Genomic DNA, 15,594 nt, shown 5'->3' on the forward strand with positions numbered 1-15,594 from the left:
ATCCAGTATCTCCAAGTTGAGACATAAAGAACCCGATTAAATCCACAACTCTCGCCTCAGACTGCCAAGACTAAATGCAAATGAGGCTTCATGATATGTAAAAATGGTTATTTTGAAAGTTTTCAGGCCCAAAGTAATTGCAGTTCTTTACACTTTCAGGCTTTTTGAGTGATGACAGGTTTAGACTTATTTCAGGGCTACCGCACCATTAAAAAAGGATCAAGTAATGGAGTCTATAAAACTATTCTGATTACAATGAGTTAAAATAACTGCACAAACAAAAGTGACAGTAATGAACTGTTGCTTGTTTATGTGTTGGGTTGAAATGTCTTTATTCTATTATTCCAGGGTAATTATTCAGACAAATACTTAATCTATGTGATAAACACCGATGTTTTTTCAGATGGCAAAAAATGGGGCTTTTAAATCGATTATATGATTACAGTAGTTTGTTGATAAGATAATTTAAGCCTGCTGGAATTTGTTGCTGAAGAAATTTTAGTTACAAAAGATGTAAGCTGAGTCAGATCGTATCTTACTGCCATAATAAATACAGACTATGATGCTTTTGAATGTTCTGTGTGTGTCGCCTGTGTGCATAGTTTGGCACATTTCAGTTGATTTCAGTGCAAGTTAAAGAAGTTGTATTGTGCGAAACAGTCTTGTAAAAGTCTGAGAATTGAAGTAACTTTATTATCAGCTGAACCCATAAAAGTAACAACAGTATCAAGATTAATATTGTACTCTTTAAAGGAAAAGTTAGGTACCATTGTGCATTACTGCTAAGTGGCAGGAAAATGGGCTTCTATAGGCAAAAGGACATTTGATGTGTCAGCTTTGTATTGCACTCTACACTCATTTGGAAATTAAGCAGTGCGCACAAAACCAATCCATTGAGATCTATGAACTGTAAAGACCTGACATTTTCCTTGTAAAACATTGCATCTTAAACATGAACAAACAACAGTAATTTAAGTCATTCTAAATGCTATCAGACATTGCAGTTACAAAGTCAGAATTTAATTTAGCAGAGTTTTTAGGTGAAGTAGTGAAAACAAGTCTTGTTTACAGTTAAACTTATTGGCCCACTTTAACCATGAGAGCGAACACTTCTCAGAAAACATCAGAGCGTTTTTCTGTGCTGGCAGATGCATGCATAGAGAATACAAAAATACATCATTGCAGAAGGGGAAAAGGGGGAAAAAAAGCTTTTCACAGAACAGAAGCTACGTGTCTCAACGGTTCTCTGTTTTTTTGCGACAGAGGTGTGTGCGGTGGACTGTGGTCCCCACGGCTCTTGCATCGGCGGTGTGTGTCACTGCGAGGAAGGCTGGACAGGACCAGAATGTGGGCAGAGGGACTGTCACCCACGCTGCATCGACCACGGAGTCTGCCGAGAGGGCAAGTGTGACTGCCACCAGGGCTGGACGGGTGAACACTGCACCATCGGTGAGCCACAGTGACACATACAGTGCTGCACACCTACATAGGCTTCACAGAGGGGCACAAACTACAGAGCAACATTCATTTATTGGCAGGCTTAAAAGGGCAATGTTGGAGTGTGAATGTCAGAGAGGGTTCCAGCCATCACATCATGATATACTTCTGGTGCTGCCTACACTCCCTTAAAAACTATGACAAACTAGTCATGATAGTTGTGATATTTTCAGTGCACAGAGATGAACTTTTCTTGTTTCTTGCTAATAAGTTTCAGAGCACAGAACTTCCACTGCTTCCGAGATGTGGTCAGCCTTTCCCACTGGTTGAAAACATTTACTCATATAGTTATGTAAAATTTGGATATTTCTACTTATACATTCTTTCTCAGATTACTCCATTAAATCTCACTGTAAAATGCTTTGCTTTCTGCTCCACTAGAATAAGTGTTTGCTCTCTAACATAATATAACCCAGTCACACACTGGGATCAGGTTATGCAATGTGCTGCATTTTATAAACTGTCAAATGATGTGAATTATTTCTAAAATAGCTTCACGTCAACCAGATGCAATAAATCACCACATGCTATTCATTTTCTTCTTCTTCTTATACTGAGTATGTGTACATTACATTGTTTGTAGTGTCAGAAGCTTTGGGTGCTTTTTTGACTGTTGTCCCCTCTGGAAATATTTTATTGAGCGACCAAGTTTGTCATCTAACTGCAGTGTATATTGTAGCAGTGTGAATGTACTGGATGTCACTCCAAACTATGTTTCAGTTTTATCAAGGGAGAAAGTAAACAAAAACATTAATTTATGAGACGGATTTACTAAACGGGGCAAATTAGCATGCGCTGTAAATCAGAAACAGCACCGATTTGCAGATGGGCTCTGCATATATAACACTTCCAGAATATCTGCCAACAGAACAAGGAAAAGGAATTTACCAGGGTTTTTCAAACGGGTAAGATTTTCTAGCCATAGAGGCTCAAGTGCCCAGACTAAATACAAATATCTTTACCCTGATACGAGGAATATATTAGGAATGTTTTTCAGTTTTGTACCTGTCAGGGTTCATCAAAAAAGCTTCATCGTTTTGGAATTTCTCATTTCAAGCTTGGAGCCCGTCAAAGTGCTTTATCAAGGACCATGTGCATCAAGCATTTTGGCAAGGACCAAAGAGATTGCTGCAGGTGAAATGCACTCACATAAAAACGTCCTGAAAAGCAGAAGTAGACAAAAAAAAGGAAATGATGCCTTGATTTCAGATATTTCACTTTACTTAAATTTAAGTTTTTTCATTGCAGGTGCAGCTAACTGATAATGAACAAAGCAGTCTACCAGGAGCAGTGCAAAATAGAGCAGTCTCAAACAAACAGACTTGCTGATAACCAGGAGCCTGTAGGATACAGCTGTAGCTGGTTTCCTGTAGCTATAAGCATGAACCACTCTGATTTAAAAAGGAATGTGTTATTGTTTTTATTTATTTTCTATTCATCTATTTTTCATTCTTCAGAATCATATGGCATACACAAGTGGGGAAGAGTCATTGAATAAAGTTTCAATTAACAATAATAAGGAAAAATTGGACTCACTTAACAGCCAGCTTCCACTTTTGCATCATCTGCACAGCAACTATCAAGCTCAAAACTTCAGTGGTAAACAATGGCACAGTCAGCGGTGAATTATGCATATTAAATCACTTGGCTTGATTCATTTAAATAATCCCCTCCCTGAAATTTGCACACTGAAAGGAAAACTCTCATAAATACGTAAGCAACAGGACCACAGATCACGGTGCCCTCCTCTTTCAGTTGCTCACGCACCACTGCAGTTTAGTAGTAAACGTCCTGGCCAACAGGAGTCACACACACTAATATTTTCTAATTTCCTCATTTCACTTTGATTGTGTCCCACATAAGCTCTGCAATGTGACATAGTTAATTTCTATGCAGAGTTGATTTTTTTCAGCAAGATCTTTTATTTGTTTAAGATGTTCTATTGATGTCCCCTCTGCATCATTCCAAAGATTCTCTGTGGGGTTAAAGTCTGGACTCAGTTGTGGCCAGGCCATGTAAGAAAATGATGTCTCGTGCTCCCTGAACCACTCGTTCACAGTTTCAGCCTGATGGATCTTGGAATACTTCCATGCTGTCAGGGCAGGAAGAAATCCTTAAATGAAGAGCTTGATCACCTGTATATTGAGGCAGTCAGATTACCTCCTTTTTTGGGCACATAACTGCTGAACCTGGACCTGACCAACTGAAGCAACATCAGATCATAACGCTGCCCTCAAAGGCTTGTACAGTTGGATAAATCTGACTCATCAGACTATATAACCTTTTTTCCATTGGTCCAGAGTCTAATCTTTATGCTCCCTAGCAAATTATGAACAACGAGATGCTCTTTTTTTCTTATTAGTGAGTTCTACTGTTGATCATTCAAGGTTTTCTTCCAACCACATTTCTTCCTCAAACTCGCCACTATCCCTCCAGGTTTTAGTGATTTATTGACATATTTTCTTAGTTGTTTTGTTTGCTTTATGCAATATTTTTAAACTTCTGAAATATCTTTTTCATGACCAGAGGATGTGTCTTCCAACATGGTTGTTTCAGTAATACTCACTACTGAAGAAACAGTTATTTAGTGCCAGCTGAACGTAATAATCTCTGCAGCCCTTTTCCAATGGGAAGCTCCTACTTGTTTGCAGGTGGTGACGTTCTTGGCCATGGAGTGTAAATACCAACAGTGTATTTTTATTTTTTTTCCAAAAAAAACAGAGTTTGCAGATACAAAGTCCAAGTAAATCTGCCTTTCAATTTCAATTTTGCCTTTCAATCAGTATGAAAGTGAAAAGAAAAAAGAAACCGTGTCTAATCGTTGATGTTGTTCTGCTATTCGTCACTTTTCTTTGATCTTTTCAGTGCATACTTTTTGGGGAAAAGAAATGCACATTAATTTTACAATTTACATAAACGATTTAGAAATTCCACCTTTTAGACTGCTGAAATGATGCTTCTGTATTAGTGTGTCAAGGGCAGGTATTAAGGGAGCCAAAGAGCCACGGGTAGGCCTCTTTTGAATATAATTTTTTTCCTGAAATGGCAGTGATTCACCTGGTATTAATGAGCATAATGAGTTCTGAGATGCCACTTCCTATTGACCTTTAACTCAAACTTTCTCGACACCTTAACCTCTGTCAAAGGTCCTGTAGTTAAACCTTGACACGCTGCGTCAAACACCATTCTCCCAAGTGTCGTTCCAACCTCTCAATGACGACACATTCCCTGCGGAAAAAAAATCTGGCACTTCAAAACTCTTGAACCCTAATTATGTATTTACAAGTTCTCTCATACGCAATCCCCTGTCTGTAGCCCAAATCCATCTCTGAGGGGAGAGGAGATTGCAGTGAGGGAGTTGGAGGGGTCAAATTCCTGATCTTATTAATCTTTCCCTCCTCCTGGCCGCCTGCACGTCATCCATTTTTCTCTTTCTTTCCTTCTGTTCACAGTTCTCATCAGGAAAGCAACTCCATGCTTTAGATGCAGTGGCTATGAATAGGCTGTGCACTACCTTTTCTTAAGGAACCGGGAGCTTATTTTGTCTTTCAAATCTTGAATAACTGCCATTCGCACAAAACGCCTTTTAATCACATTACATGGTCAAAGCTTGAATGGAACACTTCCGTGGTCATTCTTTTGTCAAAAGCATCTAGATCCTGTTTTGTATGCAAGGCTTACACTATTGTCAGTGCTTTCTCAGCACTGCAGTTTACTGCTAAGGTGTTTTGGATTTGTCTTAGTGCACTGCTGGGTCATTGGCATGCTGCTGTTATGATCACTGAAGTAGAAATGACAAAAGTAAAAAAGCAAAATCAGAAACACAATATTCTGCTTCATGATGCATTCATATTAGAATGAGCCTGAGCCTGTATACATGCTGACAAGCAGACAGTGAAATGTTTGATGCAAACCCAGATGAAACCGACTCGTATGGTCTGAAAACAAAGAGTGCTACAACACTAAGATATCAAGAAAACAGTGTGTTCTTTATTTGTGCGTGTAAGCCTCTCTTGTTTTGGCAAAGCAAAGCAGATGGGGAGTGTTAACAATGAATATTTTACAGAGCACAAGTTACCGAATTGATTTATGTTTCTTCTATAGACAGAAACATAATCACTATCCAAAGTGCTGTTACAGAAATAAAATGTGATTTTTACTGTGGAGACATCTATAATTTTGATTTGTCACTCAATACTTTAATTATCAGCTACACTAAGTTTGTCAAATACTGGATTTATGCCTTTACTGCAGATAAACTATGAAGCAGCTCCTACAAGTATGCAGATTCCCTCTTTTGTCTTCTTCTCTCAAATAGATTTTCTTGCTTCTTTCTATTTGTATTCCTTTGCCTAACTCCTACTTATATTCATTCTCTTTTCTATTCTTTGTCTGTATGCCTGTCTGCCTGCTTCTCTGTCTCTTTCCAACCCCCTCTTGGCTTACATGTGTAGCCCTGGATTCCAGAGTCTCAGGTAAAAAAAAAACACTTCTCTTTGCATGAAAAAATGTTTTCTTCAAGCTAGATGGACACCCTTATTTTGCTTAAAAAAAGTGAACTATGTTTTTTTTTTTTTTTAAATGGGTGGGTTTGCAGCTTCCCTTTCTTTCAGTGATATTAGTTATATCCTATCACTCATGCTTAGTATTAACTATTCAGCTCAATCATCATAAATACTGTGATTTACACACACAGATGTGAGGTTAAAAGGAAGTTAACAGGTGGTGAAGACAATATTATCAGGGAAAACAATCTGCAAATCTTCTTTTCTGGATATATTTAAAACACATATGCAGGCAGCTGTGTTCCAGACACCGTTTCCACTTTCTGCAAGTTACACTAAGTAAATGTGTTTGCCAGTCTTAGCACACTGCCACCACAGAGATAAGTAATTTTCTTTTCCAAATGTTTCCTTTTCCTCGGTTGTGTAATAGGAGCAGTCAAGATAGGATATAAAGGTAAATTGAACCACTACCCTCACAAGGGAGATTGTCACGAACAATCCCTCCCTGCTCTCTGTCTCTCCTAGCACGGCGTATATACACCTGTTTTATGTCCGAGTCGATCATAATGTTTCTGCTGTGATCCTGCTCCCCCCCAGATATGTCCCCTCATCTCCTGTCCGTCTTAACCAGTCTCACACCAGACTCCACGGTTCTTTTCTCCACCCCCCACTGTCGTAACTCCCTGTGTCTGCCAGATTAAACGCCCCAAACTGGTGTGGTTTAGTCATGTTTCGGCTCCCTGTCTTCACCCTCCATTAGAAGGAATGCTATCTGGCAGCAAGTGCACTGTTTTCTGTAAATGTGGAGCCTCTTGATCCTTCCTCTTCTACTCCCTCTCCCCCTATTTACATATATACTTCCTTTTCCCTTTGATGTTGCCGTTACTTCACATGAGTGTTTCTAACATCTGCAGTGGGCCATTCCTGCTTTGATTATTTTCAGGCACAAACCAATGAACTTCCGAGTGAGGGGTTTTTCAGCTTTGTAAATGTGATTTGTGCAGCTTTGAACAAAGAGTATTCTTGAAATTCTTATTTAAATCAGAAAATTTGCTGTGGATTTCTCACAAGGACAGCAGTAGATATAAAAATCACACCGTAGATTTGTAAAATCATAATAAAAGTCATTAAAACCCCCATTGAAACTTTGATATTAAACCCCAAAAAAGTGCAAAACTTTGATACGAATGTACCATAGCTGTCATTTGCAATATCTCTCTCATTTGTTTATTAACAATAGGTAAACTGCTTAACAGGCTTCACCCTGGTTTCTCCCCGCACATTTCACTTCTCACAATAGTTGCACATGCTCCTAAAACTCATGTGAAACGACTGTAACCCCTCACAACCTCCCCCCATCCCAAGTCCTGTCAGAGGTGTATCGTTCTGTATGTTTGTTTCTCCTCAGCCCCTTTCCACTCTCTATGCCCCCATTTGCTCTTGCCTTCTACCTCTTTCTTTACATTCTCCTCCTGAGCTCTTATTGGCTTGGCTGTTTTTGACCCGTGCATGATGTGTTGACAGACGGCTGCCCTGGGCTGTGCAACAACAATGGGAGGTGCGTCCTGGATCAGAACGTCTGGCACTGCATCTGCCAGTCGGGATGGAGAGGGCTCGGTTGTGATGTCGCTACCGAAACGCTCTGCTCTGATGGCAAGGATAACGAGGGAGGTAGGAAGAAGTAAAAGCTTTGTCCAAATTGTCTTACAGCTTTTAAAAAAAGAACTTGTGTGGAACTTTAATTGCGCCAGACAGGAAATTGCCTTTGATGTGGTTCCTCCGTGACAGTGCAAACAAACAAAACAAATTGATCATACATAAAACATCAGTGGAAAGAATATGCAAATGTAGCAGATTGTGAAACGACATGCTTTAAAATATATAGTTGATCAGTTAGAAAGAGAAGTTGAGATGATATAGTAATATTTCCAAAGCTGGATTTCTAATGACCTGCTCACTGGCCTGATCAACATGCCCAGGGGCCTCATGTATAAACATTGTGCACGTACAAAAAGGTCACGTATGCCAGTTTCCTCTCACAGTTCAGTGCATATTAAAATTAATCTTGAGTGAAAAGGTGCGGCCCGTTGTGCAAGCTCTTGCTGAGGTCCTACCAGCTATTACAAAATTATAAAGCACTATCTCTTCACAGAAGTAGTCAAAACAACATTTCCACTCCATATTCTGTGTTATGTCTATGAAAAGTCATAATCACGTTCACAGATTTAGTTTGATAATCAATAAGGATTTAGTTTAATATCAGAAAGTCAAAATCTACCTTTCGTCATCATCTCCAGATTACAGATACCCCTGCAGGAGGCAATTATTTCATACTGAGCACATTGAAAACCTGCTGAAAACCTGCTCATATATGTCATATTATGTGTGGGGCTGCACACTTGTTGAGGTGCAGGAGGCACACCAATCCATCTGTCCACTGAAAGCAACTTTCAGATAAATGCAGCTGCCATACAACATCATTTGGATGTGGTACAAAGAAATATAAGGAAATAAAAAAAAAAAAAGGATGGCATGCATTTTTAACCAGTTACTTTTATGAGCAACTTATGTTTCTAAGTACATCATTCCTCTAGAACTCGCTGCAAATGTCTTTCATAGGCTAGTGTTAATAATTTGGTTCTTGGACTCCAGCATTTTGAGACCCCAATCAGATTACTAGTTCTCCACAGTCAGGGCTCGGGACACGGCAGGAGATGCTGTACACACTCTATTGCCCCCCTTTCCTCAACTGAGTCATCTTGACTTGGATGGCATGGTGACATCTCCCTGGTACCTTACTCCCTACTTTCCACTTTGTAACCTATGACAAGAATTATCATTACATTGTGTTACTGTATCCAGCCTGCATACTGTGCTGAAATTAGAATTTTTTAACTTGTAAAATAGCAGCCACCCTCTCTTGTGCCATCAGCTCTGCACACGAACCTGAGTCAGCTGCACTCTGCACAATCACCTTTTTCTTTACATCCTTGTAAATGCCAGGCGACTTTTTTTTTATTTTCCCTTTCTTTAAAATTAAATGCAGGCATCAGTGCACCTCTTTGAGCCGGCTGCATTAACTGTGATGATGACACTTCAGTATTTTCCGTTTGCTACTGATCCAAGGGATAAACAACCAAATAGTACCTTTCTTTTCTGGCCTCCACCTCTGTGGTCAGCATTTTGATGTCACATTGAAATTCTTCTCTTTAGATGGATTTACCATTTTGATTAGAAAATAGGTGACAGGAGGTGTGCTATGGTACTTAGCATAGTCATTACTGGGAGGACTTGTGGCAGAGTTGCATGTTCAATGGAACTTGTAAAGGAACGCAGCGTGGGATCAAGTGTTTGCATTGTTTTTTTTTACATATATACTTTTATGATTTGGTGACTTGGCCCGGAATGTTTGAGGTACTTTGCAATATTTACTTTGTGTCTGTCTCTTGCTTTAATGAGCTCAAGTTAGAAGTCATCAAAGTTTACCAAAGCTCAGCGTAGTAATGGAGGTGTTCATGTTTCCATTGTCAAACCCTAAAGTATCCAGGTCAACAAAGCTTTTCTCCCCTGTCTTGCCTGTCTCCCTCTCTGTTTACCAGATGGGCTCATCGACTGCATGGATCCAGACTGCTGCTCTCAAATCTCCTGCCAGGGTCAGACCTACTGTCGTGGCTCCACTGACCCCATAGCAGTCGCTGGCCAAGGCCAGAATGCAGCTGCCCAGCCCTCATCTAAGAGCTTTTATGACCGTGTTAGTTTTCTGATCGGTCCCAGTGGCAGTCATGTGATACCCGGGGATAACCCTTTCAATGGCAGGTAAGCAGCTTAATGCACTACTGACAACTCCTTAATTATTTGGATCGCGAAAGCTGTTTGCTGTCTCATTACCAGTTGAGGGATGCACCTGTGTTTATGTAGCCACTCCAAAAACATCCAAGAGTCTCACATTTGTTTGTCTTTAAAGTCAAAGTGACAAGTTTGTTTACACGAGTTTGGCTGACACAAGCAGTTTTTTATTTATTTTGTTGTCCAAGTGACAAGTAACTCAAGAATGAGCATGTACCTTGTTTAAAAAAAAGGTCCTTATGACTGTAAAAACATGAGCATTACTATGCTTACACCATGATAACAATGATGTCATTTTAAATTGGAAAAGGAAGAGTGCAGTACATGTAACCATGTATATTTCATTAGAAAAATATATACATATTTTTTATCAGTGGGCCGACCGTCAGGCTGAACTTTGTACATCTGAGGCAGGAACACTTACACAAAAATATATCTGATACGAGTTAGGAAGTCTTAAATCCTTGAAACATCTTGTCCAACAAAATAACATCAAACAAGGGTAGCTTTATTTTCGACGTTATTGCAGCATGGAAAATGTATTACAAGTTAATATTTCATTGCTTTATGTAACATAACTTGACGCATTTTACACTTTGATATCAAGCTTTTTTTCTTTGGTTCACAACTCATAAGGTGTCGTTTTATGTGTTATTATTATACAATAATATTATTAGCCTCTATCTGACATGGCCGTATGGGAGTTTTGTTTATCTGGTCACTCTTGAAAACACTTTTGGTGCAGACATAATTTCCCTCCACTGTGATGAATGATAATCGATTTGCTCTTGAAAGCAAAAACATCTTAAAAATGAACAACATTCCCATCAGCTTTACTTGCCCTTTTTAGTGCTAATCACCAAATTAGTTTATGGGGTAATTTCCCTTTGTATATGCCTCGAGGTATATCAATCACACTAGCTACAAGCAGAGTTTTAATGTATTCCCCAGACATTTGTCACTTATGGACCCGTTGCCTAATATTAGCTTTATATCTGTCATTTTATTTACTGTGACACCTTGTTATGTGCGGGTTGCATAAATTTAAGTTCCAGGATTTTTGTTCAAGGCAAAAACATTGATTGAAAAGTTCAATGCGAAGGGCTAAAAGACTTGTGCTACATCAATAGGCAAACCAAGGAGACTGTTAGACGGTCACCAAGACCTCAGTGCTTTTGTTCAGAATCGCATGTTTTTTGAAAGTCTGGTGGAGAGAAAAATGATTGCTAAGTGTGTGCTGAAGGCTCTGGGAATATTTTCTCCAATAGTTTAAAGTAATCCTTATGTAAATAGCATGCTTTACTGAAAATATAGAATGAGGCAATCCCCCCCAGCTGGGTTCTCGGTAATCCTCGTCCTCATTGTCTTCAGCTTACTGTCGATTTCATGTCTGGCTGTGGCATTAGCTCTTTTGCTAAAAAAAAATTATTTGCCATATTATTTTCTCGTAAAAGTTAGTTTTATAGTTAAAAAACTCATTTTAGTTGCTCTGCAAACATACATGTCACTAAATTGACAGATTAATTTCCTTTTTTTTGCTTTATCACACAAGCATAAAGTCTGTACTGCATGGATGAATACTTTAAAATACTCACACAATGAAGGAGAATTCGGTAGTACTAGAGCTTGTTTGTGGGATTATTCTTTTTTAACAATAATTTTAAGTTATAAGGTGAATAATTTATCAGCAGCCTTTGCAGAATATGCTTAATAAAAATTCTCTGAAACACTGCAACAATGGCACAAAAGGAAGCATTCCAACAGCAGTGGTGACGGTTATACCTAGTCGCAGAGTGTCTGATGTGGAACGGTACGGAAATTGGAAATACTTAGAGGTCATTCCCCTCCCTCTTTTATTTCAAGAAGCTATTGTGTAAGCCAAGAGAAAGGGAGCAGATTGCTTTGCGGTCTGGTTTCAGAACTCGGCAGTAAACTTGTCCCTTGCATAGCACAGAGAATAAAACATGTGTTTTCTATGTAGTGGCACCCCCCCCTCCAAACCTTCTCCCCCACAATAGTTCCCCAGCTGTATCACATGTCCCCACACAAGTCCCCCACTGGGTTTTCAGATGGCGGTTTTCTGCAGCCAGTGTGGGACAATGACGGATAAGAATGTGTGTATTATATGATTCATTTCTGGAGTTTCAGCAGGTGTTGTTACACTGGGTTTGTTGGGGGTTCAGTTCTTGTATCATCTGTCTGCCTCTCAAAAGATTAATAGAGACACAGGGAAGAAAGAGTGAGCCTTCGCTGGAGCTCTTAAGTGGCCTTGTTCTTTGAGCCAGTAAATAAACGATGGAAGATGGTTGTGCCAGGCACAGAGCGGCAGGGAAATAAGGGAGAGGCCCGAGCTGTTGATCATCCCTGTCTCATATATGTAATGACCCGGAGATAAAGTGGCAAATGGAACATTTTTTGCCCACGAGTGACAAATGCAAAGGGAATACTTTTAAAATTTGGCTCTGTGGTTCAGAAGTGGGAAATGAGAAAATGTTGATGGAGAAATATAGTACTGTCTTCCGCTCTTACCTTCATACAAAGGACTGACTTAACAAATTACTTCACACCTATGAATTTAGGAATGAGAATCAGTGTTAGACAAGTTCTACCTGAAGGCCCTGCAGTCATGTTGAATAATGGTTGAGGATAGCAGGGTCCTAAATCATGTATGAATCTTCTGTTTCTGTGATTTATAAAGCAAAAACGCCAAAGAAAATACTGTTTTTTTAGGTGAAAAGCAGGCTAGGAGATGCTGAAGGTGAAGAACCTTTTGACCAGAAGTAAATCCATTTACCAGCAGGGCAAATGTGAGTGGGAATAGTGTATGAGTAATGCACTCCCATATGCTACGCTAACTACCACAGAGGTGTCCTGAAGTGAAGCATTTAACCCCCCTGTCTACTCAAGTGGCATTACTTTTTGGCCAGCAGTAGGAGGTGTGCCATACAAGGCAGCCACCAGGCGTGAATGTTTGTAAAAATACTTTTAGAAAAAGAGGATATTTGTTCAGAAAATCTCTACTTTATCTCTATTTTTTTTCCCCCAACAGAAACCTTTTCATTTTGACTTCTCACAGCTGAACATTTTGCGTTGTATGAGTGTAAACTATGTTTTTTTCTTCACACCTACCCTTCTCATGACTCCACTTTGGTAGACCTCTTTGGCGGTCCTTTTCTGTACTTAAGCCCTGCTTTTTCCTTTTTCAAAGCCTTATAATTTTTTTCTTTGTGACAGTTTGCCTCCAGCATTGCATTTTGTTGTTCAGAATTGCTATAAAGTGCCTCTTGACATATCAGCCACTGAGTTTTTCAGCTTCTAGCATCAAGAGGATATCTGTAAAAGAATTGAAGAGCTTGTTCTAGTACTATTCTTGTTGATATATTATCTTTCATCAAAAGTAATACCATAGACATTTATCAAGCTTGTAAGCACAAAATGTCTTTTTAGAAGCAAAAAAAAATTTGCCAGAATAATTTTGAGTGGATCACATCCACTTGAGATCTAATTCAGGGATAATTTTTAATTCAGCAGGGTCAGAGTGATAACAATACTCTGAATATTTAACTCATTTATCTCACTTAACAGCCTCACTGCTGGGTGTATTGTACACTTCATTAAATAAACTGACTTTACTTAGCAGACCAAAAATGCAACTCTGAATCTTGTTTGGTAGATAAAAGTGTTTATCCTTAAAAGAGCCAATATGTTTTTTGTTGTTTGTTTTTTTTTGCCTTACCTTAGGGTGTTGTGTAAACATTTTTACAGAGTTATAAAGCCAAAAGTGCATATCAAAGACAGTTTTTCTCTTCCACATAAGACTCAGCTGCCTGAAACCCATCCTTTGTCGTCCACACTTTGTTTCTTTTACTTAATGACATCAGCCTGAATTATATTTGCATAAGACCTTCCTTCCATTTTCTATACCGTCAATCCGTCGGTCGGGTGGCGGGGGGGCTGGAGCCTATACCAGCAGTCATCGGGCGAAAGGCGGGGTACACCCTGGACAGGTCGCCAGTCCATCACAGGGCCACACAGAGACAAATGAGACAAACAACCATGCACGCTTGCATAAGACCTGTCTAGTGTTTTTTTTTTTTGGCACATTGTAATCAAATAATGAGCATCTGTTTTATTAGCAATTCTTTTTGTTGAGTCAGCAAGCCAATCAGAGCAGACAGGACTTTTTTGGAGGGGATCTTAAAGAGACGGGGGCTAGAAATTCATAATTTTGGAAAGAAATACATTTGATTTTTTTTTCAGTGCTGCTTAATACTGTTCTAGTAGATCAGCAAAACTGAATTATGAATATGTATACGTACATAATAATGTATGTTCTCTTTATACCTTTATTTTCTGTTATGGCCTTGAAAATTGAATCGCTTTAGGAGCTTTACATATTGTATGTTGCATTTTGTCACGTTATTACCACACAATGCCAAAAAAGGGTTTCTCTAAGGGAAAGTGAGCATACATTTCTTTGTCTTCTTGGACTTTAAATGCTGCAATACAGGTGCAAGATGCTGCAAAAATATTATTAGAACCCTTCATCTGTTTGAATTGTTGGTTTTTAAAAAGCAGTAAACGCCCATAGAAAGCAGTTTTGTGAGACGACATTTTCATGAGTAACAACCCCTGACATGTCTGTGTTCCTAATGGTTAGTAAATCATACCTCTCTGCTCCTGCCGCTGTTCAAGGCATGACAGTTGTTAGCAGTGCTGATGCAGTAGCCGCTTGTTGACGCCGACTGGCACCGTGTGTTTACTTAGCTCTTTCTCTGTTTGTTTGCATACACAGCCTGGCATCAGTCATCCGGGGTCAGGCACTAACGGGAGACGGCACGCCGCTGATTGGAGTCAACGTGTCTTTCCTGCACTACCCACAGTATGGCTACACCATCACACGGCAAGATGGCATGTAAGGAGTTCCCTGTGCACACACGTATATCAAAAGGTGCAGCATGGAGTAGTAAACAGTGAACAGTTTGCATATATAAACACAGTCTGTCACTGGCAGCTTTGTCCTGAGATTCAACCCATGCCCTTAAAAACTATGTATTTATGGTCTACTCTGCTGCCCTGACAAGAGTGGAAAAGCTGAGAAAAAGCTGTCCAACAGTGGGGGAATTGTCATGGCTTTTGTCCAAAAACTGCTCAAAAGAAATCGAAACAGCAACACATTGTGCCCTAGAACAATTCCTCATGCAAATGCCACAGTGGTGGTGGCCATTTTGAACCAAGCTGTTTAAAATGCATTGAATCAGCAAGGGTAGAATCAATCTGCCTGCGGAGAAGTAAAACATGGGATTACTGTCTGACCTTCTACTGCTATTACCACAGATAGGTCCTTAATAATTGGAGTGCAAACACATACAAGACAATCGTATGTCACATATCTTAAAGGGCTTTTCACCTCAAGTTGGAGCTTCATATTGTGGACAGTTAGGCCGACATTCAAATTCAACAGATAAAGGCCATGTTCGTCTGTTGCCAGTTTTGGGGAAAAAAAGGCTTTTTGAGTGGCAGCAAATTGTACAGCTGTTGTTATGAATCAAAATCCTTTGGTCCCCATATAGCTCAGGATTAGCTGATTTCTTCAGATATTCCGCCCTGTAACTCTTCTGACAAGAAGCGTGATAAATGGTAGGGGATAATCACACTTGGTTAGCCAACAGATCCGCTCAGTGTGTTAAGAAGGGAGGGGGGGCAGCATCAAAGCCTGGCCTCTTGCAGCTGTGAGCTCCCCACT

General features: G+C 39.6%; 1 protein-coding gene across 5 annotated transcripts in view; it reads left to right on the forward strand.

The window, feature by feature from the left end:
- Window positions 1-15,594, forward strand: part of LOC140317744 (teneurin-3) — a 140,187-nt gene that overhangs the window by 89,542 nt on the left and 35,051 nt on the right. For 3 of the 5 annotated variants that reach the window (XM_072395247.1, XM_072395248.1, XM_072395251.1), the window contains 6 exons: window positions 1,264-1,449; window positions 5,952-5,972; window positions 6,433-6,456; window positions 7,527-7,673; window positions 9,602-9,818; window positions 14,644-14,763. In XM_072395247.1, the coding sequence (XP_072251348.1) occupies window positions 1,264-1,449; window positions 5,952-5,972; window positions 6,433-6,456; window positions 7,527-7,673; window positions 9,602-9,818; window positions 14,644-14,763 (715 nt within the window). The remainder of the gene's footprint in view (window positions 1-1,263; window positions 1,450-5,951; window positions 5,973-6,432; window positions 6,457-7,526; window positions 7,674-9,601; window positions 9,819-14,643; window positions 14,764-15,594) is intronic. The other 2 variants (XM_072395249.1, XM_072395250.1) reach the window with 1 other exon arrangement.

The sequence above is a fragment of the Leuresthes tenuis genome, unplaced genomic scaffold (assembly GCF_036924035.1).
Source record: "Leuresthes tenuis unplaced genomic scaffold, fLeuTen1.0.hap1 SCAF_11, whole genome shotgun sequence".
Lineage (NCBI taxonomy): Eukaryota > Metazoa > Chordata > Actinopteri > Atheriniformes > Atherinopsidae > Leuresthes > Leuresthes tenuis.